This window comes from Galeopterus variegatus, unplaced genomic scaffold, assembly GCF_000696425.1.
Source record: "Galeopterus variegatus unplaced genomic scaffold, G_variegatus-3.0.2 Scaffold947, whole genome shotgun sequence".
Taxonomy (NCBI): domain Eukaryota; kingdom Metazoa; phylum Chordata; class Mammalia; order Dermoptera; family Cynocephalidae; genus Galeopterus; species Galeopterus variegatus.
In genome coordinates this window covers 193,633-221,559 of record NW_007727058.1, presented here as the reverse complement: position 1 = coordinate 221,559, position 27,927 = coordinate 193,633, and the positions used below count along the sequence as shown (strand labels likewise).

Genomic DNA, 27,927 nt, shown 5'->3' with positions numbered 1-27,927 from the left:
TCCTGTAAAATGAGGGCAAAAATCCCAACCCTGACCCTTCCTGGGAGTGTGATAAGAAAAAAATCTAACCACGTTCCGTAAAATTGGAAGACTTCCATTAGAAGGTGAGCTCTGGCGGGCCAGCCCGGTGGCGCACCCGGAGCGCGGTGGCGCTCCCGCCGAGGGTTCGGATCCCATGTGGAGACCGGTTCCCGCTCACTGGCTGAGCGCGGTGCGGGCGGAGCACCGAGGGTTGCGATCCCGTTACCGGTCAGTAAAAAAGACAAAAAGGAAAAAAAAAAAAAAAAAGAAGGGGAGCTCTGGGGAGGGCTGGACCCAAATGTTATTCATCTCTGTTCTACTGTATTTCCTACAGTTACAGCTATCATTTTTACTGAGTGATAACAGTATACCAGCAAATGATTATTTAATTTATTGAATATAATCAATATTATTCATCCAATCACTATAAAAATCTAATAAGGGCAGCACTCCTTTCTTCTTTCACAGATGAGAAAAATGGAGGCCATGTACAATTAAGTAACTCATCCAGAGTCACATGGCTCAGGGTTGCTAGGACCCACATGGTAGGGTGGACTTCAAGCCTAGGCTGCTCCCCTCTAGAACCCCCGCCCTTTGCTCTGTCCTACTCCTGCCCCCACCTGGCAGTCACAGGGGGTCTCACTGGTGTCTAAAGCACCTCTGCATCACATTCCTGGTATCATTTCAGAGAGATATGATCAAACCATCAGGAGCACCAAACAAGGCCATTTCTGGGCCAGGAACTCCAATCCTGAAAAGCATCACAAGGAAATAAAACAGTGATGCATGCAGAGGCGTTTAGAGCTGTGTTCCTCTTAATAGAGAGAATAGGCACTACAAGGTGAGTCCAACCGGGCCGGGCACTGTTACGCAGGCCAGGTACTCATGCGCCAGGCCAGAGGAGTCACTGAAATAGCAACATGACAGGCAGCACAGTGAACACACATAGGACTGTGCAGAGCAGAGTCCCACTCTACTAACCACGATCACAGTCTTGGCTACAAATGGCCAAAGACTGCATGGGCTCACACAACACGACTGGGAGTAGCATTTTCTTCCACATTTTTAAATTCTCTTGTCAACATGATTTAATAATAAGTAAAAGTGACCAGAGGAACCCAGCTGCCCATGGCTCACTGTCTTGACTGTGTTCATACCCTCAACAGATTCTCCTGACCTTCACCTGGCTCAATGGGAAAACAGGAAACCAGGCCCAGCATGGCCCAGTCAATGTCTAGTGACTTTTCTCAAGCTGAGAAAAACAAAAAAGACCAGCTTTGCTGGGCACAGAAGAGGGCAGACTGAGGCCTGAACATCCAGCGTCCCTCTGCAACCTGGGACTCAGCATGTCAGCAAACCCAGCAGCCACACTGCAGGCCAAGTATCCTTAAATCAGGACAAACATCTCCATCATTCGGGGCTAAAAACTTCAGTTAGGAAATTAACTAATGGTGAGCAACGAGGTCACCTCCCAACCCTCTCAGTGTTTCCCTTTTCCTGAAGGGGAAAAAAGCCTCCTTGCCACAAAGCAAAACTCACAACCATCAGGACTTCCTCACCATGCTGAGCTCACAACTGCAGCAGGAAGGAGCTAATCACAAAAGCAAATGTTAAGGTCCATGAAGCTCAGAAGACCCATGACCTGGGGTGAGACAGCTTCATGAGGTGCTGGGGGCCTGCCCAGAACCCCCATCCCAAAGCCTCATAGTGGACAGCTAGAGTCATCAGGCACATGGGACCCAGCTGGTCAGTTCTTGGGACTAGAACAGCCACCCAGAATCTCTGGTCCTAAGAACATGCAACTGGTACCTGAGCCTCTCCAGATCTGCCAGGCCTGAAGGGCAGACAGGCTTCACCTTGCTCCAAGAGCTCCAGCTGGTGGGTGGGATTTTGAGGCTGGGCCCAGGAGGGAGGAGAAAGGAGGGAGCCCATCCACTGTGTTCACCATCTTTGCAACCGATGGAAATAACAAGCAAGGGCCTGTAAACCTCGGGGTGTAGCCCCGCAAATGACACTTTTCCGCCTCCCCCACACACCCTAGCCACATGTGCCTGTTTACACCAATTCTGGATCTCCCAAAACAGTTCCCTGAGAGCTGCCAACAGCCTTCACTCATGCCTGGCAACAGAAGCACCAACCTCAACCCTATCTATGAAATTTATTCTTGAAATGAGGTGGGTCAAGGGATATAGTAAGAGCTACCTTTTATTAAAGGGTAGGAACTTCCCAGCCAACAGACAGCCAACACCACAGCTGGGACACATCAGGGCTCCTGGTATCCACAGCACACCATTGGCTTATTCAAGGCCTGTGAACAACTAAAACGCCCAGTTCTTTTCCATGTGGACAACTGTCAAAGGACCCCTAGTCCACACCTGAACAATGGATTGGAGAAACCTAACTGTCTGGGCCAGCCCATGATTCACTTGGGAGAGTGTGGTGCTGATAACAACCAAGGTCACGGGTTCGGATCCCATATAGGGATGGCTGGTTAGCTCACTCACTTGGGAGAGCGTGGTGCTGACAACACCAAGTCAAGGGTAAAGATCTCCTTACCGGTCATCTTTTTTTTTAAAAAAAAAAAAAAAAAAAAGGAAACCTAACTGTCTGACTTCACAATCACCCAGTGAAGTTCATCTTGCTGACACAGCCACAGCCTGCAAACTTTCATTAATTTTTTGTTTGTTTGTTTGTTTGGTGGCTGGCCAGTATGGGGATCTGAACCCCTGATCTTGGTGTTGTAATACCGTGCTCTAACCAACTGAGCTAACTGGCCAGCCCAGCCTGCAGACTTTTAAATAAACCCCTTGACTTGTCCCAAAGGGGAAGTCTGCTTTTCCCTGTGAAAAATCTCAGCCCAGCAAACTCCCAAATCCATGTGCCTGTCTAGTTGCTTCATTTCTTCATTGGCATAGTTAAAGTGTCTCTGAGCCTGGCCATCTGGCAGACAAAATGGTTGCTGACCCCAGGGAGCTCAGGGGCAGGTGAGAGAGGAAGCAGATGGTGAATGGATAATCACCACACAGCATGTCTAAAGTGAGTGCCTTGATGGGAGTGCCATTGCAGTGGGGATGCTGAGAAGATGGAACCTGGGCTCACCTTGGACAGCAAGCGGGCTGTCCAAGGAGGGAAGAGGGCAGGCAGGGAGTGCTGCAGTCACTGGAAAGAGTGGGTGTGATGAGGCTGAGCCCTGTGTCCAGGCAGAGAGAGTGGTGACATCCAAGGGAACTAGTACAGGAGGAAGGGCCTGCCCAACGTTCTACAGACTTTATTCCACAAGCACTGAAAAGCCAGCAAAAGCTGGATGCAGCTGTATGCAGCAGAAGTTGGAGGACAGTTAGGGAGGTGACAACAATGTGATTAGAGTGTTTTCATAAAGAGCATTTAGCAAAGTCCAGAGAGGAAATGGCGATGGTCACTGAAAAAAACAAGCCGGATGTAGGTTAGGAGAGCCATCTTCTCACCCGAAGGACAGCAGAGGGCAGCTGCCTCTCAGTCAGCCTGGAGGGACAGCCCCTTCCAGCTGCACAGCACCAGGTAGTGTTCACACATCTGCAAACACTTCTCTGTTGTGCTCACCAGGGCTTCTGGCCCCCACATCTAGCCTGGGATCAGGTATTATTATTATTACCCCATCCAGATGACCAGGTTCAGAACAAGTAAGGGATTTAACTAATGGCTCACAACTAATAACAGATGGGTCAGCATTTAAACTGAGGTTTTCTGACTGCATCATGCTTTCAAAACTCTCAAATAAACAGCCCCAAGGCTTGGCTGTGTTTTCTTCACAACAGAGAAGTGTGACCATGTCCATTCTTAGACCAATTGAGAAAAATAAGAAAACCACAAACTGGTAGGGCTGCAAAGGCCTCAGATATCATCTGGACAGGAAGAACTAGATCCAGTGGCCCAGAGAACATGTTATAAATAGCACCTACCAAATCAGAATCTTCCAGGGTAAGACCTGGGAATCTGAATGTTCAGAGAGCCCACTGCAGTGGATTGAACTTGTGTCCCTCAAAGACCATGTATTAGAAACTTAACCCCCACTGTGACAGTGTTAAGAGGGTGGGAAATCCTCTTATGGTAATTGAAAGGTGGGGCCTTGAAGAGGTGATTAGATTGTGAGGACCACACCCTAGTAAATGGAATAATAAGTTCACGGTTTAATGGTGATCGTGGGCGTGGTCCTGAGAGCTTTAAAAGAGCTATTTCTCTTTCTCTGCTCTGCCATTCTGCCATGTGAGACCCAGGCATCACTATCACCACCAAGGCATTCACCAGATGTGTTCCCAGGACTTTTGGACTTCCCAGACTCTGAAAATATAAGCAATAAATTTCATTTTCTTATCAATTACCCAGTTCCAAATATTTTGTTATAAGCAAAGGAAACAGACTAATACACTACCTACTCCCAGCTCACAACTCTAACACATGGCCCAGTTGAGCAGCTGAGTCAAATCAGATCCCTCCTCTTTAAGAGGATGACCCAGAGGAATTGACCTTCATGAGGCCACACCCAGCTGCCTGACTAGGGTGGGCTCTGGATGAGTAGCAGAGAAATCATTTATATAATTAGATGTTCTGAGAACCACAAGAGATCCAAGAAGAGTGTGCTGCAAGACACGGGCAGAAGTGAGGGCTAGACTTCAGGTCTCTTGACCTCAAGTTGACTATTCTGTGCTTTCCTGCAGCAATGGAGGAAAGTGACTGGAGCCTGAGTTCCCAAGTCATTCTATGGGCTGTCCGGTGCCTGAGCCCATCCCTTCACTTGGGAAGGCTCCACCTTGAGCCTTGGGAGAGAAGAAGCCCGCCACCCACTATAGGAGCCAAAAGTGCCCTACGCTCACTTTCTCAGCTGTCTTGCAGCAGGTAAGTGACCCTGCTGATCCGATACCCCCACACGAGACTCGGAACGGTGAGTGGTGATGAGGGGCAGAAACATTTTCTCCGATGCCAGCTGCAACAAGACTGATTCAAGACTGACCCCAGGGTGGCAAAGCAAGCTACAGTGTCTAGGACTTGAAGGCAGGAGTGGTTTCCTCATCGAGCCATTTTTCATTTTTCTTGTGAAATGTTAGGCTTCTCTCTAGCTATGTACCTCCAAGGCTGGCTCTCTTTTTTAAAAAAAAAAACAAACACTTTATTTTCTTCTAAAACCAACCAGAATGGATTTCTGTTGCTTGAAACTAAGTGCCTTGGCTACACATGCCATTTATAGCAATAACCTAATAGCGAAGTACATGTAATACTTTATAGGGTTCACAGTCATCTTACGTTCCACAGGGAGACCCTGGGATGCAGGCAGGGCAAAGGTTCTGATGCCCACTTTGCAAATGGAAAAGCTAGGACTCAGGATGTTAGTTGTTCTGTGAGCTGGGTCCCAGCATCCTTCCCAGGTCTCCAGACCACGACAAAGGCCAGTTGCTGATGTAAGCAAGCCAAGGCCTTTATCTTTAGAAAAAGCAAAATTCTTTAGAAGTCAATTTCCAGGTAAGAGGTTTACAGAGCAACAAAATTTGCCAAAGCTCCTAGGAGACTAGAAGCTATTTTAACATCTGAACAGCTGCCTCGCAGAGTGTCACAATCTGAGAAGTAAAGGTAACAGTTGTCTCCTCTCTGGTGTTATCTACAAGTGATAAAGTCCTAGTTAAAATGAAATTTAAACTGCAAGTCAGAACTGGCACATTTATTTATGGGGAAAAATATTGCTTAAGCAAGCAGGGTCTTATAATCCTCACCTACACACACGTTTGGAAGCAAAGCATTTTTTTTTTTACCCACGTGCTCAGCTGAAAGGTTGAGAAAGCAAACCCCGGGCTCTGACAACTGCGTGCTGTGGGACCCTGGGGAAGTTCTTTAGCTTCTCAGAGCTGCAGTTTCTTCAACTGCAGAGTGGCATTAAGTGAGGGAACGTGTGTGATGTGACAGCTCTGCACTGTGGCTGCCACAGAATAAGTCCTCCATCAGCAGGTGCCAACTCCAGTGAAGATGATAGTAGAGTCTGACACTCTTGCCTGTGTATTCAGGGTGAGGTCCTTGAAATTCTACTGCTCAAGTGATGGTCTCCCAACAACCCAAAAAGGGTCACATAACAGATGCCCCCCATTCATGCCTCATTCCTTCCCTCAGTTCACCCAGAGTGACCACCAGAGGAAGAGATAGCCCTCACCCTCAAGCTGACTGCAGTTTAGCAGGGCAGACCCATATGCATGCAGAGAACATAAGTCCAAGTCAGAAAAGGCTAGGCACAGTGTGCGGGGGACAGAGAGGTGGCAGAGGGGCCTTCCACAGATGGTCTTCCCAAAGTCAGACCAACTCCTCTCCTGCCTGTTCCACTCCTGCCCCCTCCTCTGCCCAAAACCCCTCCTCCTCTTCCGTGTCTCCAAACAGCTACCCTCCACCGTGACCTCCACGTAATCCCCCCACAAGTGTTTTTCTAGTACCTCCAGCAGGTCAGGCCTGTCCTGACAGAGCCCAAATGGGGACATAACCCATAAGCGGGGGTACACATATCCACACTGGGTTCAGGCGTTCCCTGCTCCCTGCAGCCCACTACATGCAAGTGTCACCCCCACCCCTGCTGCAACCCTCCCTCCAGGATGCTCACAGCTCTTGCACACCCCTCCACCGCATACAGCAGTGGACTATATTGTAACTGGTGGTACACAGATCAGCCTCTCCACTGGATCCCAGCCTGACCCTGCTTTAGGCAAGGGCTGGCCTCACTGACCTCCTTCCCCACCTAGGCCCTGCACACTCAAAGGCACTCAACCATAACAGCAATGACAGCCAGCCGCAGAAACTGACAGAGCCTAGCACTCACTCTCTCCCTGCGTGAACAGAACCTGCCTGAGTCATGTACTCCAGCACCCAGGGCAGGAAAGTCCTGCTTTCACCAGATAATGTCAAACACAGGTGCTTTTTCTTCAGGATCAAATTACCCTACAAAAAAATCTAGTGGTGCCTTGCCATGAAAACAATTGGGGGGAGGGTGGCTGTCCTTGAAAGGACAAATGTTTTCTTGTTTCAGCCACATAACATTTTCTCTAGACAGAGCAGCTCTTTAGAGCTCCAAATCAAAACAGCCCGGTGTGGATTTTACTCCCCACAGGACGCTGTTACCACAGCAACTGTTTTTACTTTTAGAATTCTTTCAAGAGTACAAGCTCTTGCTTCCATCCAAAACAAAACCAGGGAGAAGCCAGGGCACTGGGAAAGGACCTGAAGGAAGGAGGAGGTCCGGATATGACTGAGCCACCTCACGCTGTGCTGTGGGATCCCCCAGATCTCTGAACACCTGCCTTAGAAACAGCTGCTTAGGGTGTAGTGTGGGGGTGCGGGAGGAAGATAGAGGGATGGAGGTGTTGCTTATGTGTTTGGGGGGGGGGTGCCAGTGTGGGGAGGGTTGAAGTATGCGTAGGTGTGGGTTGGGGATATGGTGGGGGTGTCGTGAGGGTATATGTGGAGTGGGTGCTGTTTGAAATATGTGGGGAGGGAGCTGGGGCTCTGTAGTGGTAGCGTGGGGGTTGGGGAAGGTGAGGAGGTATGGGATGCACTGTAGGTAGGGGAATGGGTGTAGGCTGGAGGGTGTGGGGAGTATCCTGTTTTATGTGCACATGCATATGCGTTGGAGATGCATTGCAGGTTTGTGGAGGTGTGTTGCTGGAGGTGTGTGGGGAGGTACATGGATGTGAGTTAGGGAGAAGTATTCCTCAGTATCCCAAGATGAAACATGGGACACATCTTCTCCAGAAACAAGGACATAAATTGCATTTCAATTCTGTATTACAATTCTTAGTACGACAGATCAACAACGTCCTAGTTCAAATGTCTGTGGGATAAGTGGAAAGCCAACAACCACTTAAAACACAGCCTGAGTCTGAAACACGGGACTAGAAGCAATTGTTTGAGGCAATGCAATCTCTGGTCAGAACCCCCTGGTCAGGTGATCTAGAGCACAGAATGAGTCCGGATGGCAGGTCAGGAGGGCAGCACTGGGGGCCTGGCTCCCTGTCCTCCCTGCGAGTCTATAGTAAGCCCTTCTTCTAGTGCACAATGCCTGAGGGGCTCAGAGTCACAGGACACAGCATACACAGTAGTGCCACTCCACAGGGAACCCTGAAAATATCTGAATATTTTGTTAAAACAAGTTTAAGTTGTCCCTGTCTTCAAGGAGCTGCCTGTCTACTGTGGGGCTAGCATGAACTGGGACTTAGTAGCATTAAAAAAAAAAAAAAAAATTTAGGGCCGGCCCGTGGCTCACTCGGGAGAGTGTGGTGCTGATAACACCAAGGCCCCGGGTTCGGATCCCATATAGGGATGGCCGGTTCGCTCACTGGCTGAGCGTGGTGCTGACAACACCAAGCCAAGGGTTAAGATCCCCTTACCGGTCATCTTTAAAAAAAAAAAAAAAAAAAAATTAGCAGCTACTACTACTACAACTGCAATTATTATCAAGATGTTGTGGGAGGTCAGCAGCATTATCATGATCACTGCATGGCAACCACTCACAAGGGAATAAATAGTCTTCTTTCTTAAAAACAAATGCCAAATGCTAAACAGGGCTGAGTCACTGTATCTATATGGAGGGGGGTGGTGGTGGGGAATCTTGATCCCTACTTCACACCATGCAAAAGCAAACTCCAGAAGAAATGGATATCTTAAGGTGAAAAGTGGTCTAAAACTTAATAAAATCTAAAAAGAGAACTGAATCAGTCTAGAGGACTATAAAAGTCCTCCAAAGAGAAGAGTAACTCAGGGCCCCAACCATCCAGCAGACAGCAACTTGAAAACCAGGGGGGAAGAACGGGTCTCTTCATGCCCTCCAGGCTCCAGGAGACTGCCAGAACAACTGAGGGATTCACCATGAAGGTCAAACAAACTCTTTTGTTGCAAAATCTAATAGAAAGAATAGAAACCAGCTTGAATTTCAAGATTCCTATACTTTCCAATTCCCTGTCCTCTATCAGTGAGGCCTTGGGAACACCCATTACATCTTGCAATACCACAAAAGTCACCCAAAGGGGAGGCTGAGGCCAGAATAACTGTGTCAGTGGCAGAGCAAGAAAGAGGGATCACGTCTTGTGGCTATCAAGGGTGTCTTCTGCTACGTGGAGGCTGCTTCAGTCACCACTGAAGGTGAGCTAAACAGTAAAAGATCCAGTACAGCCATGCGTCTGCCTCAATGGAAGTCCTGCCCTCTGAGGGAAACTCAGAAAGAGGCTCGCTCTCCACCCAGGCCAGTTGTTTCTTCCCAGCACGTCAGACCAAGCTGAGGAAGGTCTCATTCTCTTCCCTGTAGCCCACTGCAGAGCCACTCCCTGCACAGGGGACAGGGGGAACAATTTCATCCCACAGGAAGAACACCACTGAACTCAGCCAGGAGGCAGAGCTTAGGAGGGAGAGCAGGTTAGAGGACCAGGGTTAGACCCCGTGTGACTCTGTATGTTCCCTTCCCTCTCTAGGTCTCAGCTGTTCCATTTATAAATTAAAGGGGTCCTCACCAGGGGGTAAGGAGTAATGAGAGTACAGCAGAAAGAATAAATGTGCACATCGCATTTCCCATCTCTCAGCTCCCTTCTGCACAGACCATCTCAATCCTTGTCCTGGGAGGCGGAGGTTACTGTGGCCATCTTCCAGCTGAGGAAGGTAAGATCAGGGACATGAAGAGACTTACCTAACTACGGGTCCAAGGGTGAGGAGAGTGGCAGAGCAAGGTGGCAAAAGCAACCTGTCCAGGCAATCACTGGCACAGGGAACCATGAGAGAATGGGCCAGCCTGACTCAGAGGCAGCGGTCAGCACACACAGGGCAGCTGTGCAGCCCTCAGGGCTTGCCCACCTACAGGGACAAGGCAGGGGCAGAAAGAGAAGGAGGCAGAGTAGCAATCTGAAGATCAGGGGTGAGCCACTCTTGGGCACAGCAGGAAGGCTGCTGGCACCACCACATTGGGCGAACCCAGATGGCAAGGCCACAAGGGCACTGCCTCAGCTTGGTGCTACCTCTCCCAAGAGGATCAGTGAGGCCTTAAAGCAGTGGAAATGAGGCTCAACTCACAGTGAGGCTGTGACCACCACACTGCACCTAAATCCAGCTGGCCTGGCCCCCCACCAGCACCTTCCCTCCCACACACTTCCTTGAAACAGCTGGACCAACCTTGCCTACCACCTTATCTTGCCCAAACCCAGTCCTCCCCTGGCTTTCCCAGCTGACTGCCCCCTGCCCCCACCAAGTTTCCTCTGCCCACTCTTCCAACTTCTCCTAAAGACCTGCACGGTGAGCCTCAGGGCATAGACTGATGTTCCAGGTCTCCGTCTTTGCTATCTAAACTCCGTCCCCAGAGGGTCCCATCCAGCCCCAGGGCCTCAAATCCTACACAAGCATCTATCTCCAGTCCAGAGGCCTGCTTGACGTCTCTCTCCACTTAGACACCTAATAGTCATCTCTGGCTGAACATGCCAAAACCAGACTCCTGGCCTCCCGTGTAAAGCCACCCTCTCCTGTGTGTCACCATCTCAGGAACAAGCGCCACCACCCAGCCAGCTCGCTCTCTCCCAGGAAGTCCTGTAGCCCTGTCCATGGGCCACTGCCTTACACCTGGGCCACTGCAGCAACCTCCCACCTCCAACGCAGTCAGCCAGAGTAGGGCTCCCCATCACCCTTAGAGTGAGCTCCAGCTTCAGTGGCCACCACAGCCCCCTCTAACTGGCCCTGGCCCCCCAGACCCTCTCCACCCTCACACCTCTCCCCATCTCCTACTGTTCACTCTACTCTTGCCACTCAGGGATTCTTCTGCTCCTCAAACAAGCCAAGCTAGTTCTTGCTTAGTTTGGAATGCTCTGCCCTGGATCTTGGCATCTTACCCACACCTCCTATCCCCCCATTCCCCTTCTCAAAAAACCTACTCAGAGAGGTCTTCCCAGGCTAGGGCAGCTGCGCAGCCCCTCCCCCAACACCCCCCCACACACACATTCCCAAGTTCCTGATATTATCTTCCCTGTTTACCCACCCCTCCCATGGAAGCCCCTTGAGGCAGAGAGGCAGTCTTGTTCATGACTGTATCCCCGGTATCTGTCACACAGCCGGTACTCAATAAATACTTGTTTGGTGGCTGGCTGCAGAGCTCCTGCACAGAGGATAGGCAGCTAATGCTGCAGGGAAAGGACGTATCCTACTTCCAGTGAGAGACTCTCAGGGAGTGATCAGAGATTTCGAGAAAAATGCAGCATGAGAATCATCTGGGGGAACCCTAAAAATGCACAGATTTCTAGGCTATATACCAGAGCCATAACAGGAGATCCGGGGTAGGGCCAGAAAAGAGATTGCAAATTGTCTCACTAGACAATCCTGACACACAGGTAGGTCTGAGGATTTCTGATTCATCCAACACCTTCATTTCACACATGAACATGTTGAGGCCCTCAGAAGGAATGACTCCATCCAAGTTACAATGCTGATTCACCAACAGGTGTCTGTGTGGGGAGTCCCAAACCTCCCACCCACAATGTTGTCCCTCTCACTGTATCTAAGATGACAGGGTCTGAGAGCCCAGGTCAGTCATTAAGAAGAACGAGGACCACCCAACCCATCTTGGCTGTGGTTCTGCAAATCCACTTTCTTCTTAATTTAACACTGCATTAAAAATGAACGCTGGGGCTGGTCTGTGGCTCACTCAGGAGAGTGCAGTGCTGATAACACCAAGGCCATGGGTTCAGATCCCATATAGGGATGGCCGGTTTGCTCACTGGGTGAGCGTGGTGCTGACAACACCAAGTCAAGGGTTAAGATCCCCTTACCGGTCATCTTTTGGGGAAAAAAAAAAAATGAACCCCGGGCCGACCCTGTGGCGCACCCTGTGGCGGCCGGTCACAAAAAAAAAAAAAATGAACTCCACCTTCAAAGAAATAGGGCTAGAATGAGTAAAGCAAGGGTCCAGAAGAATGATTTGCTTCCATGGGAACCAGGGACAGTTCCATCCACTGTCACCCAGCAGGAGGGCTAGAGGACCACCCAGATGTCCCACTTCTGAGAGGGTGAGGAAGAAGGGACAGACATCCATGTTTATAAAAGGCCCGTGTGAAAGACTGCATGCTAGACACATCACAGACAGCATCTTTCTCTGTTCTCCCAGCTACTGATGAGGTCAGAAGCCATATCTTGACTTTACAGACAAGGAAAGGGAAGCTCAGGGTCTTAAAGTCTTGTTCTTGATCCCACAGATGTGATGAACGGAGCTGAGGTTTAAATCAGATCTGCCTGGCTCCAAAGCCCATGCTCTCTCCACTACACCACTTGGCTTCCGCCAGGCAGCCTGATGGCAATTTGTGTGTGTGATGGAAGGAGACCCCTTCTTGGGAGCTGCAACAACCCAAAGCATCCCTGCAGATTCCTTCAGCTCCAGGTTTCCTGGTCTATTACACAAGGAGGAATCAACACCTACCTCAAAGGGCTGCTTTTGGAGATTGAACAAGTTGTAAGAGCCTGCAACAAACTGCCGTGAAAATGTTATGACTGCCAACCTGGCAGTGACCTCCTCGACTGACTTTGAGTTCAGGCTGTTGGGCATGGGGATGTGACCACATGGGGTGGGGGCAAAGGCAACCTTCCGAGGCATGAGTAGGATATGGACAATCGTGACTACTCACCTAGAACACTGGGCTCTTCCCCAGTGCCTCTGTCCCTCCCTCGACACTTGCTTGCCCCAACCCCACACTGGCCAGGGACCCTCCCTGGCACTCCCAAGTCAGAAATTTTTAGTGTGCTCCTTCTACCTTGGCACTGCTCCCACTCTCCACAGGGTGCATTTCCTGAGTATGTAGATCACAACTACACCACTCCAAATCATCAGCATTTAACTCCACAGGGTGCACACACAGAAGGCCCTGAACAAGCAGCTAGGGTCACCAATCATGAAGACAGACAAGTTCAAAGCCCTCTGCCCAACCCTAGGCTCCTGAGGCTGATCTGAAGGTCACTTGGGCTTCTACCCACCCTTTCCTTCTCAGCTCTTAATAAATGGGAGTTCAGGTAGAGATACGGTTTCTTACGAATCAGGCTAGCGGGAACAAGTACTCCAGTGATTCACAGTCCAATAAGGTAACCATGAGTCACATGTGGCTATTTAAATGTAAATTAATTAAAATTAAATAAAATGTCACATTAGCCACATTTCAAGGGCCCTAAAGCCACATGTGGCTTATGGCCACAGTGCAAATTATAGAACACCATCACTGCACAGAGTTCTACTGAACAGTGATGCTCTAGTCTCTTCCTGGTGAAAACCAGGAATTGCTGTTGAATCTTCAGGCTGACAGCCAGACCTTGGCCTGAGGTCATGTCCAACCCCTGGGGAGGCTGATCAGCCATACAGCCAGTCTCCCTCTGTTTCAGGGAAGCAAAAGACAGCCCATCCAGGCCAAATGCTCAGGAAAGCCAGCAGCCAAGGGGGCAAGTCTTTGTGCCAAGTTAATCACCTTTAGAGAGCCTCTGTTTGGCTGCTGAGGAAGGAGGAGGCCAAAGTCTGGACAGCACTATAGAGAGATGCCACAGAGTTTCATCTACACGAGCTTGAACTGTTTGCCTGCTCACCCAGCTTGGAATTTCCAGATAAAAGTCAAGAAAAGATATTCAAATACAATACAGAAAAGTGTGCCTGGGCTGGCAGCCGTCCCAACTGGAAACCCTGGCTCCTGCAGAACTTGGCTACCAAAGCACCCAACCCAGCACTTGCAGACTGTGCCCCTGCTCCAGTCACTGCCAAGTGCTTGCTGTCAAACCCGCTGGAGCATCTCCACTGTCACCTCTGTGCCTTGAATTTTCCCACCTTCAAATTGCTTCCTTGGAATGCTCTTCTTTCCAGCTACCCCAGTACTCTGCTCCCCTATCCTCCATGGCTCAGCCCAAGTTCCAAGCTGCCTATCCATGAAGCTTCCCCAGACCCTCCCTGGCTTTCCCAGGAAATGAACCCCAGCAGTACCATCTGACATTTAATATTGTATATAGTCTTTCCACCTGCCAGCCTGGGCTGGCTGACCTACAGGACACTGAGTCAGGCAGTGCTGTGTCCTGTTCAGAATCCTTCTCCCCTTGGGCTGACAAGAAAGTGCTTTGTAAAACTTCAGAGCCACACGACTACAACCTAGCTTTATGCTGAATAATATGTGGAAACATTGCAATCCCTAATCCTGTCTCTCTTCATCTGCCACAATCTCAGAACTCTGATTCATCTATAATATCACTAAATTATGAGTTGGTTGTCTGGTGGGGGTTGGGGAGGAAGATAAAACTATGAAGGAAACAAACCCCATGCCCAAAATCCTGAGGCCTCCAGCAAAACCATACACACAGTAGGACCTCAACGAAGGGCCTACAACTTGAGTGCTATGGGACCAGCAAAGAGCCATCCTCACGGGGCAAATATGCGCTCTCCCCTGGCAGATGCAATCTGAGAAAGTGCTCAACCCTATTAGAGTCTGTTGTCACATCAAGAAGACTGAACCAGGGCCGGCCTGGTGGCGCAATGTGATAGTGCGCCGCTTGGGAAGTGCGGTGGCGCTCCCGCCGAGGGTTCGGATCCCACATACAGACCGGTTCCCGCTCACTGGCTGAGCGAGGTGCGGGGGCAACGCTGAGGGTTGCGATCCCGTTGCCGGTCCCGGTCCGGTACGGGCGCGACACTGAGGGTTGCGATCCGTTGCAGGCCACGAAAAAAGACAAAAAGGAAAAAAAAAAAAAGAAGACTGAACCAAAAATGTAGAGCCACTTTCCTCCCTGAGGGAGGAAACTCCTGGGCTCTTATCTCCAGCTTACTTGCAGGTCCCATAAAAAACAACTGTTGGCTGGAAAATTAACTCAAAATTTAGACCCTTGACTGTCTTTCCCCCAGGCATTTACTCTAACAAAAAGTCACTGAAGAACTGTGGAGATTAAACATGACACCACAATGCAGAAAATTTAAAAATAAATTATTTAGAATATTTATATTTATTTAAAGAATAAATATGATACCAAATGCACAGGTAACAAAATCAAAAACAGCTAAATTGGATTTCATCAAAATTTAAACACTTTGTGCATCAAGCACACTACCAAGAGAGTGAAAAGACAACCCAGAGAATGAAAAAAATTACCAACTCCTGTATCTAATCCCATTTAATACCCAGAATATGTAAACAACTGAACTATAACTCAACAAAAAGATAAACAACATGTTTAAAAATATGGGCAAAGGGGCCGATCCCGTGGTGCACTCGGGAGAGTGCGGCGCTGGGAGCGCAGCGACGCTCCCGCCGCGGGTTCAGATCCTATATAGGAACGGCCGGTGCGCTCACTGGCTGAGCGCAGTGCGGGTGACGCCGCACCAAGGGTTGCAATCCCCTTACTGGTCACGAAAAAGACAAAAAAAATACATATATATGGGCAAAGGGCTGGCCAGTTAGCTCAGTTGGTTAGTGTGGTGTTGGCACTGAGGTCAAGAGTTTGGATTCCCATACTGGCCAGCTGCCAAAAAATTAATTAATTAATTAAAATTAAAATATGGGCAAAGGACCTGAATAGAAATTTCTTCAAAGAAGGTATACAAATGGCAAATAAGTACATGAAAAGATGCTCGACACCACTAATTATTAGAGAAATGCAAATATAAACAACGAGACACCACTTCACACTAGGCTGGGTAGGATGGGTATAATAAAAATAAAAAAAGGGAAGTGGATAACAAGTGTTGGCAAAGATGTGGAGAAATTGGAACCCTCATACATCACTGATGGGAATGTAAAATAGTGCAGTAGCTGGGGCAAACAGTTTGGTGGTTCCTCAGAAAGTTAAAAGTATAGGGGCCGGCCCGTGGCTCACTCGGGAGAGTGTGGTGCTGATAACACCAAGGCCACGGGTTCAGATCCCATATAGGGATGGCCAGTTAGCTCACTGGGTGAGCGTGGTGCTGACAACACCAAGTCAAGGGTTAAGATCCCCTTACCGGTCATCTTTTTTTTAAAAAAAAAAAAAGGAAGTTAAAAGTATGGGAGAATCAAGATGACAGAATAGACGGGCCGCAGCACCATTCTCTCCCACAAATCAACCAATTTACAACTATAAAAATGTAACATCAGCCAAGCCAGGGCCGCTGGAGCTCAGGGGAAGGGGAGGAGAGACCTATGGAGTTCATGAAGACCGGAGAAACTACGATGAGAGAAAGAAAAAGCTGCTTTGAGCGTTTCTGGCCGCGGCTGCTTTAAGGCTCGAGCTGCTGAGCGCACAGAGCAGGAGCCTGCAGAAGCCGCAGCTGTGCCCTTCAGATGGAGTTGCTTGGAGGCTGCAGGAGAGAAGAGGGCCTTGGCAGCCCCCAAGACAGCAAGACCACTAATAGGGTTCCCATGGACCCACACAGGAGCGAGGAGCCAGAACAACTGAAAAAAGGGAGCCATTCAGAGGCTGGTGAGTCATCGCAAGGGACCAGCGCAGGGCCCGTCACATGGGAAGTGTTTGGAGCACGGGCAGTGGAGACAGGCCCACCAGGGGATCACTGGGGCACGGTAAGGACAGCTGATCTGACCCCCAATCAGCACAAGACCACTCAGAGGAGACTGGTCGGGAATACAGAATTGCATGGAGTGCAGTTTGACGAAAAAACTCAGGCCCAGACCAGAGTTTCTACAGAACACAGATCCACCGGGTCTCTGGAGAGCTGGAAGTACCTATAAGGTCAACCATTAAACCCTGAGCTGCACAAAAAGCCTTCCCTAGGGAAACAGCAGCAAAGTAGCAATTTAGCTCAACCACACAGCTCAAGGACTGGCTCCCACAGGAAGTTCCTCTGAGTTAGAAGCAAAGGACAAAAAATTAGTTCCGGGCCAGGCACACCACCAGCACCTTGGGGCCTGCCTGGGAACTGGAGGCTTGGATCTGGGGACTGGACCCCAATTCCACTTCCAGGCAAACTGCACCAGTGCCTCGGGGCCAGCCTGGGGACCTGAAGCATGGAGAAGAGGACTGGACACCCCTCCCACAACCAGGCACACCAAGCCAGTACCACGGGGCCTGCCTGGGGACCTGAGGCAAGGAGAAGAGGAACAGTCCTCTCTCCCACAACCAGGCACACTGAGCCAGCACGTTGGGGCCCACCCAGGCACCCGAGGTATGGAGTTGGGGGCTGGACCTCTCTCCCACAATCAGGCACAACATGCCAGCTACTCAGAGCCCACCCAGGGAACTGGGGCAAGGAGAAGGGGAATGGTCCTCTCTCCCACAACCAGGCACAACGCACCAGTGCTTCAGGGCCCACCCAGGGACCTGAGGCATGGAGAAGGGGACTGGACCTCTCTCCCACAACCAGGCACACCAAGCCAGCACCTCGGGGCCCACCCACAGTCCCAGGACATGGAGAAGGGGACCAGACCAGCCTCTCACAACCAGGCACACCATGCCAGCACCTTGGGCCCCCCCCAGGGACTGGAGAAGGGGACCGGACCACCCCCCCACACCAAGGCACAACATGCCACCACCTCAGAGCCCACCCAGGGAACCAGAGCAAGGAGAAAGGGAATGGTCCTCTCTCCCACAACCAGGCACACTGCGCCAGTGCTTCAGGGCCCACCCAGGGACCTGAGGCATAGAGAAGGGGACTGGACCTCTCTCCCACAACCACGCACACCAAGCCAGCGCCTCGGGGCCCACCCATTGTCCCGGGGCATAGAGAAGGGGACCAGACCACCCTCCCACAACCAGGCACACTGAGCCAGCGCTTCAGGACCCACCGGGGGTCCTGAGGCATGGAGAAGAGGACTGGACCTCTCTCCTACAACCAGGCACACCACGCCAGCACCCTGGGCCCCACCCACAACCAGGCACACCACGCCAGCACCTTGGGCCCTGCCCAGGGACCCATGGCATGGAGAAGGGGACCAGACCACCCTCCCACAGCCAGGCACAACATGCCAGCACCTCAGAGCCCACCCAGGGACCCAGGGCATGGATAAGGGGACCGGACCTCTCTCCCACAACCAGGCACACCACGCCAGCACCTTGGGCCCTGCCCAGGGACCCATGGCATGGAGAAGGGGACCAGACCACCCTCCCACAGCCAGGCACAACATGCCAGCACCTCGGAGCCCACCCGGGGACCTGGGGCATGGATAAGGGGACTGGACCTCTCTCCCACAATCAGGCACAACATGCCAGCACCTTGGGGCCTGCCAGGGGACCCAAGGCAAGGAGAAGGGGACCAAACACACCCCACAGCCAGGCATAACACCAGTGCCACGGAGCATGCCAAAAACAGCACCCCCACGTGGGTGGCCCACCACAGTCACCACAATAACCATGGCTGCTGCAAAAGCGGCTAGACGCCACAGCCACCACGCAGATGGTCCGCCAACCACTGGAGTGCATTCACATAAGAAGAGTCACCAACAGAGACAAAGAAAAGAGGATGTCTCTTTCCACAAAACCCATTTCAGAGTGACAGAAGAAGCATCTGCTCTATGATAATATTGGGGGACCTGACCACATCTCTCAGCATTGGACAGACTATCTAGGTAACAAGTTAACAGAGTAACCATTATTCTTTCAGAAGGAGAGAAGAAATCTAGGCAATTAGAGAGTGGAGGGGAAGGAAATGGGAGAAGGGGAGAGGTTGGACAAGGGGCATAAAGAATAATTATGATTTGTAACAATACATATGCTAGTAATACTGATTTAATCAACATATCTCAATGTTCAACCCCAAAAATATGTATAATCGATTTTGATTCAATAATAAATTATTTAAAAAATTTTTAAAAAGAAAGTTAAAAGTATAGTTACCATATGACCCAGCAATTTCACTCCTAGGTATATACCCAAAATAACTGCAAATAGGGACTCAGATACTTGTACACCAATGTTCACAGCAGCATTAATCACAATAACCAAAAGGTGTCCATCAATAGATGAATGGACAAACAAAATATGGTATATACACACAGAACATTATTCAGCCTTAAAAAGGAATGAAATTCTGATACATGCTTCAATATAAATGAACATGGAAAACTTAGGCTTATTCTAAGAGAAATAAGCCAAATACTAAAGGACAAATATTGCATGATTCCACTAATATGAGATTCCTAGAACAGGCAAAGTCATAGAGACAGAAAGTAAATTAGAAGTTACAAGGAGGGACTGGCCAGTTAGCTCAGTTGGTTAAAGCACAGCCTCGTAACACGAAGGTCAAGGGTTTGGATCCCTGTACCAGCCAGCCGCCAAAAAAAAACAAGAAAAAAGAAGTTACAAGGGGCTGGGGTGAGAGGGAAATGGGGAGTTATTGCTTAATGCAGGCAGAGTTTCAGTCTGGGGTGATAATAGAGTCTGGAAATACATAGTGGTGGTGGTTGCACAACATTATGAGTATACTTAATACCACTGAAAAATGGTTAAAATGGCAAGTTTTATGTTCTATATATTTTACTGCAATAATAACAAATGCAAAAGAGGAAATAAAATTTAAAAAAACAAAAACAAAAACCATGGCAAGGCTGCAGCCATCCTCGTCAGTAGGAAGGAAGGCCAGAATCAGGATCCAGAGGAAATTAAGACATAAACGCACAGACAGCTTACACTTGGAGCCTGTACTCTTTTCCCACTATTGTTTTTCTGAGCAGGTGATTCACAAAACCCGCAAGGTATCATCAAAAAGTATACAGTGAAGTTTCTCAACCCACCCCTACCCTGCATCTGGGCAACCACTTCAAGTCAGTACATGAAGAGAGTTACCACCTGTTCTCATGGTCTCCTTCCCCCCTAACACTCCCTGGGATACCACCTAGTCATGCGATCTTGGGCAAACCACCTAACATTGGCCTCAGTGTTTTCACCTATAAATTAACAGAATAATCCTTGACCTACGTTCTTCTCAGGGTTGCCATCATCAAGACCAGATAAAATAAACCAAGCAGGTGGTATCATTCATCATGTTAAATTTGAAAATACCATTGTCTTTAATAAAGAAAATTAAACCATTGTAGCTACAGAGAAAAACAGGAAGTGCCATGTACTCACCATCTCCCTTTCCTTCTTTCTTATCCTCCATAGCGCCATCTCCATCTAACACTATATATTTTTGCTCATCTATCTGTCTCCCCAGCTAAATGGAAATTATTAGAGCAAAAGACTGTCTGTTTTGCTAACTGCTGAATCTACAGTACCTGAATGTGTGGCGCACAGTAGTCAGTACACGTGTTGAAGGAATGAATTACCATCTCCAAAAATCCATTTTAAACCAAGCCAAACAACATTTCATCACCTGCCACAGCCTGGAAACTCAAGAGTCAAGAAAAAATTCTAACTTCCCTTTTCTAAGCAGTAAAAAGACTAGAAAGAGTGGAAAAATCAGGAGCTCCTGGATAGGTGTATTGGATTGAATTGTGTCCCCCCTCAAAACTCATTGAAGCTTGAATTGTGTCCCCCAAATAGTATATATTAGAAACTTAGCCCCCACTGTGACTGTTAAGAGGGTGGGAAATCCTATTATGGTAATTGGAAGCTGGAGCCTTGAAGAGGTGATTGGATTATAGAACCATGCAGTGGTGAATGGATTAAAAATGGTGGTTGGAGGCATGGTTCTGAGGGCTTTAAAAGAAGAGGAGAGTCTGTCTTTCTCTCTCTCTGTTCTCTCTGCTTCCACCATCTTGCAATGTGCGATCCCTGAATCACTGTCCCCACCACCACATGGACTTTGGACTTCCCAGCCTCAGAAACTGTAAGCAATAAATTTCATTTTCTTTATAAATTACCCAGTCTCAAATATTCTGTTACAGCAACACAAAATGGACTAATACAATAGGAAAGGCACACTAGGAAAAGGAAAAAACTTCTAATGGAGTCAGGAATGAGTATTCATAATAACTCCTGTTTCTTAAAAAGAACACAAGGAAATTCCAAGGGCCAGTGAGCTCCCAATTCCAAGGAAGAAGCCATGTAATTTCCAAATGCACATTTATCAAAAATGAGTTCACAGCCAAGAGTTTTCTGAAGCCAGAACTATGAAGATTTAATCCAATTAAACTAGCAATTGGTATGCCAACAAGTTGGATACCAAATGGAACAAATTCCTAAAAATATATAATGCACCTAAACTGATTCATGAAGAAATAAAAAAAATTAAATAGATTTGTAACTAGCAAGGCGATTGAATAAATAACCAAAAATCTCCCAACAAAGAAACAGGGACAGATGGCCTCACTGGTGAATTCTAGCACAAGTTTAAAGAATAATTAATACAAACATTTCTCAAACTCTTCCTTCCTAAGTCATTCTATGAGATCAACATTACCCTGGTACCAAAGCCAGACAAAGACACTACAAGAAGAGAAAACTGCAGACCAATATCCCTTATGAATACTAATGCAAAACTCACCAAGAAGGGCCGGCCCGTGGCTCACTCGGTAGAGTGTGGTGCTGATAACACCAAGGCTACGGGTTCAGATCCCGTATAGGGATGGCTGGTTAGCTCACTGGGTGAGCGTGGTGCTGACAACACCAAGTCAAGGGTTAAGATCCCCTTACGGTCATCTTAAAAAAAAAAAAAAATTAAAAGGATTATACATCATGACCAAGTGGGATTTATTCCTGGAATACAGGGATGGCCCAATATATAAAAATTGAGCTACGTAATATATTAATAGTACAAGGGGCCTTCAAAAAGTTATGGAAAGACTTATATTATCTGTTAATTCCGTTTTTCCACAAAATTCTGAAGTACCCGCAATAAAGGAAAAAACCTCACAAAGATTCTCAACTGATGCAGAAAAAGCATTTGACAAAATTTAACTCCCTTTCTGAGAAAAACACTCAAAAAACTACGATTAGAAGAAAACTTCCTCAACATGACAAAAACTACATATGAAAAACCCACAGCTAATATCATACTCAATGGTGAAAGATTAAAAGCTTTTCCCAGGGCCGGCCCATGGCTCACTTGGGAGAGTGTGGTGCTGATAACACCAGGGCCATGAGTTCAGATCCCTATATAGGGATGGCCAGTTAGCTCACTTGGGAGAGCGTGGTGCTGACAACACCAAGACAAGGGTTAAGATCCCCTTACCAGTCATCTTTTTAAAAAAAATAAAAGCTTTTCCCCTAAGATCAAGAACAAGACAAAGATGCCTGCTTTCACCACTACTATTCAACACAGTACTAAAAGCTCTAGTCAGAGCAATTCGGCAAGAAAAAGAAATAAAAGGCATCCAAATTGTAATGGAAGAAGTAAAATTATCTCTGTTCACTGATGATATGATCTCCCTAGAGTTCACAAAAAACTTACAGCTAATAAACAAATTCAGCAAAAGTTACAGGATACAAAATTAAAAGACAAAAATCAGTTGCATTTCTATATACTAGCAATAAACAATCTGAAGAAGAATCTAAGAAACAATCTCATTTACAATAGCATCAGAAAGAACAAAATATCTAGGAATATGTTTAACCACGGAGGCAAAAGACTTGTACAATGATAAAAAGAGAACATTGCTGAAAAAAATTAAAGACAACTTAAATAAGTGTAAAGGCATCCCATGTTCATGAACTGGAAGACTTGTTTATTAACATGGTCATAGTATCCCAAATGATCTACGGATTCAATGCAATTCCTACAAAATCTCAACAGTATCTTTTGCAGAAATAGAAAAACCTGTACTAAAATCCATATGGAACCTTATGGGATCTTGAACAGTCAAAACAATCTTGACAAAAGAAGTACTAAGTTAGGGGCCGGCCCGGTGGCGCACTGCTATAGTGCGCCGCTTGAGAAGCGCGGTGGCACTCCCGCCGAGGGTTCGGATCCCACATACAGACCGGCTGCTCACTGGCTGAGTGAGGGGCGGGAGCAACACTGAGGGTTGCGATCCCGTGGCCGGTCCCGGTCCGGTACGGGCGCGACACTGAGGGTTGCGATCCGTTGCCGGTCACGAAAAAGGAAAAAAAAAAAAAAAGAAGTACTAAGTTAGATGACTCACACTTTCAGATTTCAAAATTTACTACAAAGTACAAAGCTACAATAATAAAAACAGTGTGGTACTGGCATACAAACAGACAGACCAACAGAACAGAATAGAGAGCTTAGAAATAAACCCTTGCATATATGGTCAAAGGATTTTTGACAAGGGTGCCAAGACCATTCAATGGGGAAAAGACAGTCTTTTCAACAAATAGTGCACATGCAAAAGAATACAAATGGACCCTTACCTAATACCATATGCAAAAATTAACTCCAATTGGAACAAAAACCTAAAGATAAGAGCTCAAACTATAAAAACTCTTACAAGAAAACAGAGGAAAAACTTTATGATCTTAGATTTGGCAATGGTTCCTTAGGTATGATACCTAAAACAGGATCAACGAAAGAATAAATAAATTAGGCTTCATTGAAATTAAAAACTTTTGGCCGGCCCGTGGCTCACTCGGCAGAGTGCAGTGCTGATAACACCAAGGCCATGGGTTCAGATCCCATATAGGGATGACCGGTTGCTCACTGGGTGAGCGTGGTGCTGACAACACCAAGTCAAGGGTTAAGATCCCCTTACCGGTCATCTTTTAAAAAAATAAAAATAAAAATAAATAAAAATTAAAAATTAAAAAAAAAAAGGAATTAAAAACTTTGTGCAACAAAGGACATAATCAGAAAAGTGAAAAGACAATCCAGGGAATGGGAAAAATATTTGCAAATCATACATCAGATAAGAGATAAATATCCAGAATATAAAATGAACTCCTACAACCAAACAACAAAAAACCCCAAACAATTCAATTAGAAAATGAGCAAATGACCTAAAAAAACATTTCTCCAAAGAAGATATACAAATGGCCATAAACACATGAAAAGATACTCAACATCACTAACCATTAGGGAAATGAAAATCAAAACCAAATGATCTATCACTTCACACCCATTAGGATGCTATAATTAAAAAGAAAAAATATTGGGGAGGATGTGGAGAAAATGAAACCCTTGTACACTGCTGCGCAAGGTGCAGCCACTATGGAAAACAATATGGTGGTTCTTCAAAGAGTTAAACATAGAACACCACTGCTGGGTATACATGCAAAAGAATTTAGAGCAGAGACTCAAGCAGATATTTATACTACCATGTTTATAGAAGCCTTATTCACAATAGCCAAAAGGTAGAAGCAACGCAAAAGTTCATCAACAGATGAATGGACAATCAAAATGTGGTACATACATACAATATTATTCACCCTTAAAAAGGAATGAAATTCTGACACACAGATTAATCCTGAAGAAATTATACTAAAAAGAAATAAGCAGTCACAGAAGGATAAGTACTATATTATTCAACTTATATAAGGTACCTAGAGTAGTCAAAATCAGAGAGACAGAAAGTAGAATGGTGGTTGCCAGAGGCCGGGGGGAAAGGGGAATGGGAATTATTGTTTAATGGGTAGAGTTTCTGTGTTTGGGATGATGAAAAAGTTCAAGAAATAGATTGTGATATGGTTACAAAACAACGGGAACGTTCTTTTGTGTGTGTATGAATGTTCTTAATGCCACTGAATTGTACACTTAAAATGGTTTAAATGATAAATTTTACGAGCATTTTACCGCCATTTTAAAAATACAGAAAAAAAAAAAACCATCAGGCCACATTTCCAGACTATTGAGAGAATCCCTCTTTAAAGGCCAGTCCTCCTGATGGCCTTATGCACATCCTTCCCATGGCAGTCGGCTTTGAGGATACTACTTTGTCCCCCGTTTTCTGACCTCAAACCCAGCCCCAATAATCCAGGCCCTAAATACAAACAAACAGCTCAGGTGGACTAGCCACTGTTTGAAAGGCTGAGGCTTGAGCTTCCCTGGGCCAGGCAGTTTCGGAGTTAACTGTCTAAGAAGTTCAACAGTCTGCCAACAAAAGCAAAAGCCAATCTGACCAGCTTTCACTCTCTATTACTTCCCCTTTGGCTTTCCCACAAGACACCTGACAGCCTTGCAGAAAGGAAAACGAGCCAACCTGTTTTTTAAAGTTGAAAAGTGGAATCCCTGTCCTCCCAACCCCACCCCCCACCCCACCCCCACACACAGGTATAGATATTTAATATTCTTTGTACTTCCTAGAATGAAGGACACAGTTTTCACTCATCCAAAAGCAGAACCAATAACCTTCGTCCTCTCTGGTTTCTAGGGCTCTTTCACACAGATTATCCCATTAGATCTCAAAATAACTCGGGGAGAATGAACGTGTAGGGGTTGTTGTCCCCCACTGGAGATATGAAGAAACTCGGGCTCAAGGAGATGACTTTGTCCAAGTCCCACAGCCCCAAGTGACAGGTCTGGCTGAGGTTGGCACACAGGTACTGAACTTCAGAATCCTCCTTCCTCTCCATTTCTTCGGAAAGATAAACAAAGTAGAAATAGAATCAGCCCATTTTGGGGTCCAACGAAAGCAAGAAAAAATACTCCCCAATTTGGCGACTGAATAGGACTAGTAGGCTCATCCCCAGAGAAGCAGCCTGGGAAAGAACTAAGCGCCCTTCTTCCTCCCTGACCTAAAAATGATTTTTTTTCTTTTGGATTTTTGCACTCAAGACTCCTGCTGCATGCCCAGAGCACAGTCACTTGCTGCCCTGTCAGACAGCGGAGGGTCTGCCAGACTCAGGGAATCTAGCGTGGGGGCAAAAGGCCGGCCAGGCCACGGAGAAACGGAACACATGAGGCCGAACGCAACAAGCATTCGCAAGCGGCCCCGGACACCCACACAAGTAACATCCAGCAGGCCAGCACCAAAGGGACTGCGGCTCACTGACCACGGCCCCCACCCACTCCCGCGCGTGCGCGACGACCACACTAGCGGTAGAAGAGTCCCAGGCTCAGGAGCTGCAGACTTCGTGGGCGGGCGCAGTCATCCCGCGCATGCTCCTGCCGCCCGCGCATGCGCGCCCTCAGCAGCTGTCTCTCCCTAGTAGTCTCCTGTCCTTTCCCCACTGTTCCGGACCCGAACGCTGGCTGCCTCCGCTTCGGCCCTGACTCCGCATTTCTCACCTTGCGCCCAGTTTTCTCCCGTAGGGCCCTCAGTCGTTCCTTTCGCCGCAGCGCCTCTTCCTCTAGCCGGCCCACACCGGCCGCAGCCGCCGCCATCTTCCCCTCCGACCCCTTCCTTTTCCCTAGGCCTGCATTGCGCAGGCCCAAGGAGAGTAGAAGAATGCCTGACGGCCAATCCAATGACGAGAATAGGAAAGCAGGAAGTCCTGAAAGCGAATCAATGCTGAGCTATGGAAGGTCCCGCCCTTTTCCTCCGGGGCAACTGGCCTAGTGGTGGGGAGCCGGCAAATAACAAAAAGGTGCTAGGTCTAGGTTTATTCAACGCAATCTGAGAAAGCAGCAAATCGAGTAAGACCTGAGAGAAGAATAGACTACATCGATCGCTCTGGTTTTGCCTAAACACCAGCTCACTTCATACCAGCCTCTTGGAGTGCCCCTGACCCACTGACTCATTCTTGTCCACTTGTCCTGATTCTTCAAGACTCAAATGCCCTCAAGAAGCCTTCCCTGAAGCTCCACTCCTATCCCACCCTAACATGAGGTCTGCCTCTATCCTCTTCTACAGCTGTCAGTGGCTCCCCGGATTCATCTGACCAAGTGTTCCCAAGCTCCTCTGTGGCCACTCTGCTCAAGACAAATCCTGTGCAGTGAGGGACCTGGCTGGATGGCCCTTTCCCTCTGGGTTCACAGATGATGCCCTCTCACTTCCACCCCTTCCTGGAGTGGCAAAGTACCCAAGGTCAGGCTACCCTCCCTAGAGAAGAACAAGCCCCAGCCTGGGCCCAAGGGGCCCCAAGAAATCCCCCTGAGCTTAGGAAGAATTGCGTTGGCCTCAACTGCAGCAAGTAGCCACAAGGTGCATGGCTCCACAGCAGAAACTGTGAGGGTCTTCTTTCCTGCATTAATCAGTGTGCCCTAGTAACAGAGAGACCACTTCGGCCGAAGTCAAGATCTTCTGTCATCCTGTGGGTCCCCAAAGCCACGCCCCCTCTCCTCTGGGAATAGGAGCCATCCCCCCTCTCCCTCACTCCCAGGGGATGACTAGCCTCTTATCAAGGCTGTTCCCTGTCTATGGCCTCCCTTCCCAGACTGACAATAAGTGGACGCCCACTCCTCCCCTCCCAACTCCCATCAGAGGTCCACATGCCACAGACCCCGGGTCCAGCACCCACCTCCCAACACGCTTGACCTCACTAACCTGGGTCTGTCTAGGCCTTCTCCCCTGTAGTGGGTAGAGTGCCCTGCCAGGGCCTGGCATGCAGATTGTAGGTGCTCAGGAAATGTCAGCTCAGAGCTAGAAGGGATGGGGCAGGAGAAAAATTAAGACTGGAAGAGCCACCCAAGAAGCCAGGAAGACAGAACAGGACAGGGATGGGGAAAGAATTTCTCTTCTCTTGGCCATCCAAAGTTTAGGGGCCTCCAGACTGGTCAATTGCTAGGACCAATGGCATTTCTCTAGGCCCGGAAAACTCCACCACCCCCACGCTCCCACTCCAAGAAAGGGCTTGAACCCTACACAACACCAGGGGGCCCCTTACCTCACAGGCAGGCTCGGTACAAGGTGCTGTTCATGGCTGCCAGAATGTTTTATCCATCTGTAAAACACAGGCATAAGGCACCCACTTCATGAGGTTAAAGGAACAAAAGTTGTGAAGCAAATGCTGGACCCTGCGGGGGTGGTGGGGAGTACCTCCATTGGAACTTCTGGGAAGGCTTCTTGGAGAGAGGGAACCCGCGGGGATTGTGTAAATCTCCCTGAGTTCTGCCCGATGGACAGAGGGCACCGCTCCCTCGGAGGTATCCCAGGCTTGTCTGCTGCTCTCTGGTCCTCCCATCCCGCTCCACAAACAGCAGAAACTCAAAAGTGGCATTTCGGT

The 27,927-nt window shown here is 48.2% G+C and overlaps 1 protein-coding gene across 2 annotated transcripts in view; it reads right to left on the bottom strand.

The window, feature by feature from the left end:
- CCDC12 (coiled-coil domain containing 12) overlaps positions 1-27,274 on the bottom strand; it is a 59,638-nt gene extending 32,364 nt beyond the window's left edge. The window contains exons 1-2 of one of the 2 annotated variants that reach the window (XM_008573645.1): positions 27,249-27,274; positions 26,051-26,256 (exon numbers count right to left, since the gene is read on the bottom strand). In XM_008573645.1, coding sequence (XP_008571867.1) covers positions 26,051-26,146 — 96 coding nt within the window. In that variant the 5' untranslated portion in view covers positions 26,147-26,256; positions 27,249-27,274. Of the gene's footprint in view, positions 1-26,050; positions 26,257-27,248 lie in introns of those variants that run through there. The other variant, XM_008573646.1, reaches the window with a different exon arrangement.
- Between the last annotated feature and the right edge of the window lie 653 nt (positions 27,275-27,927).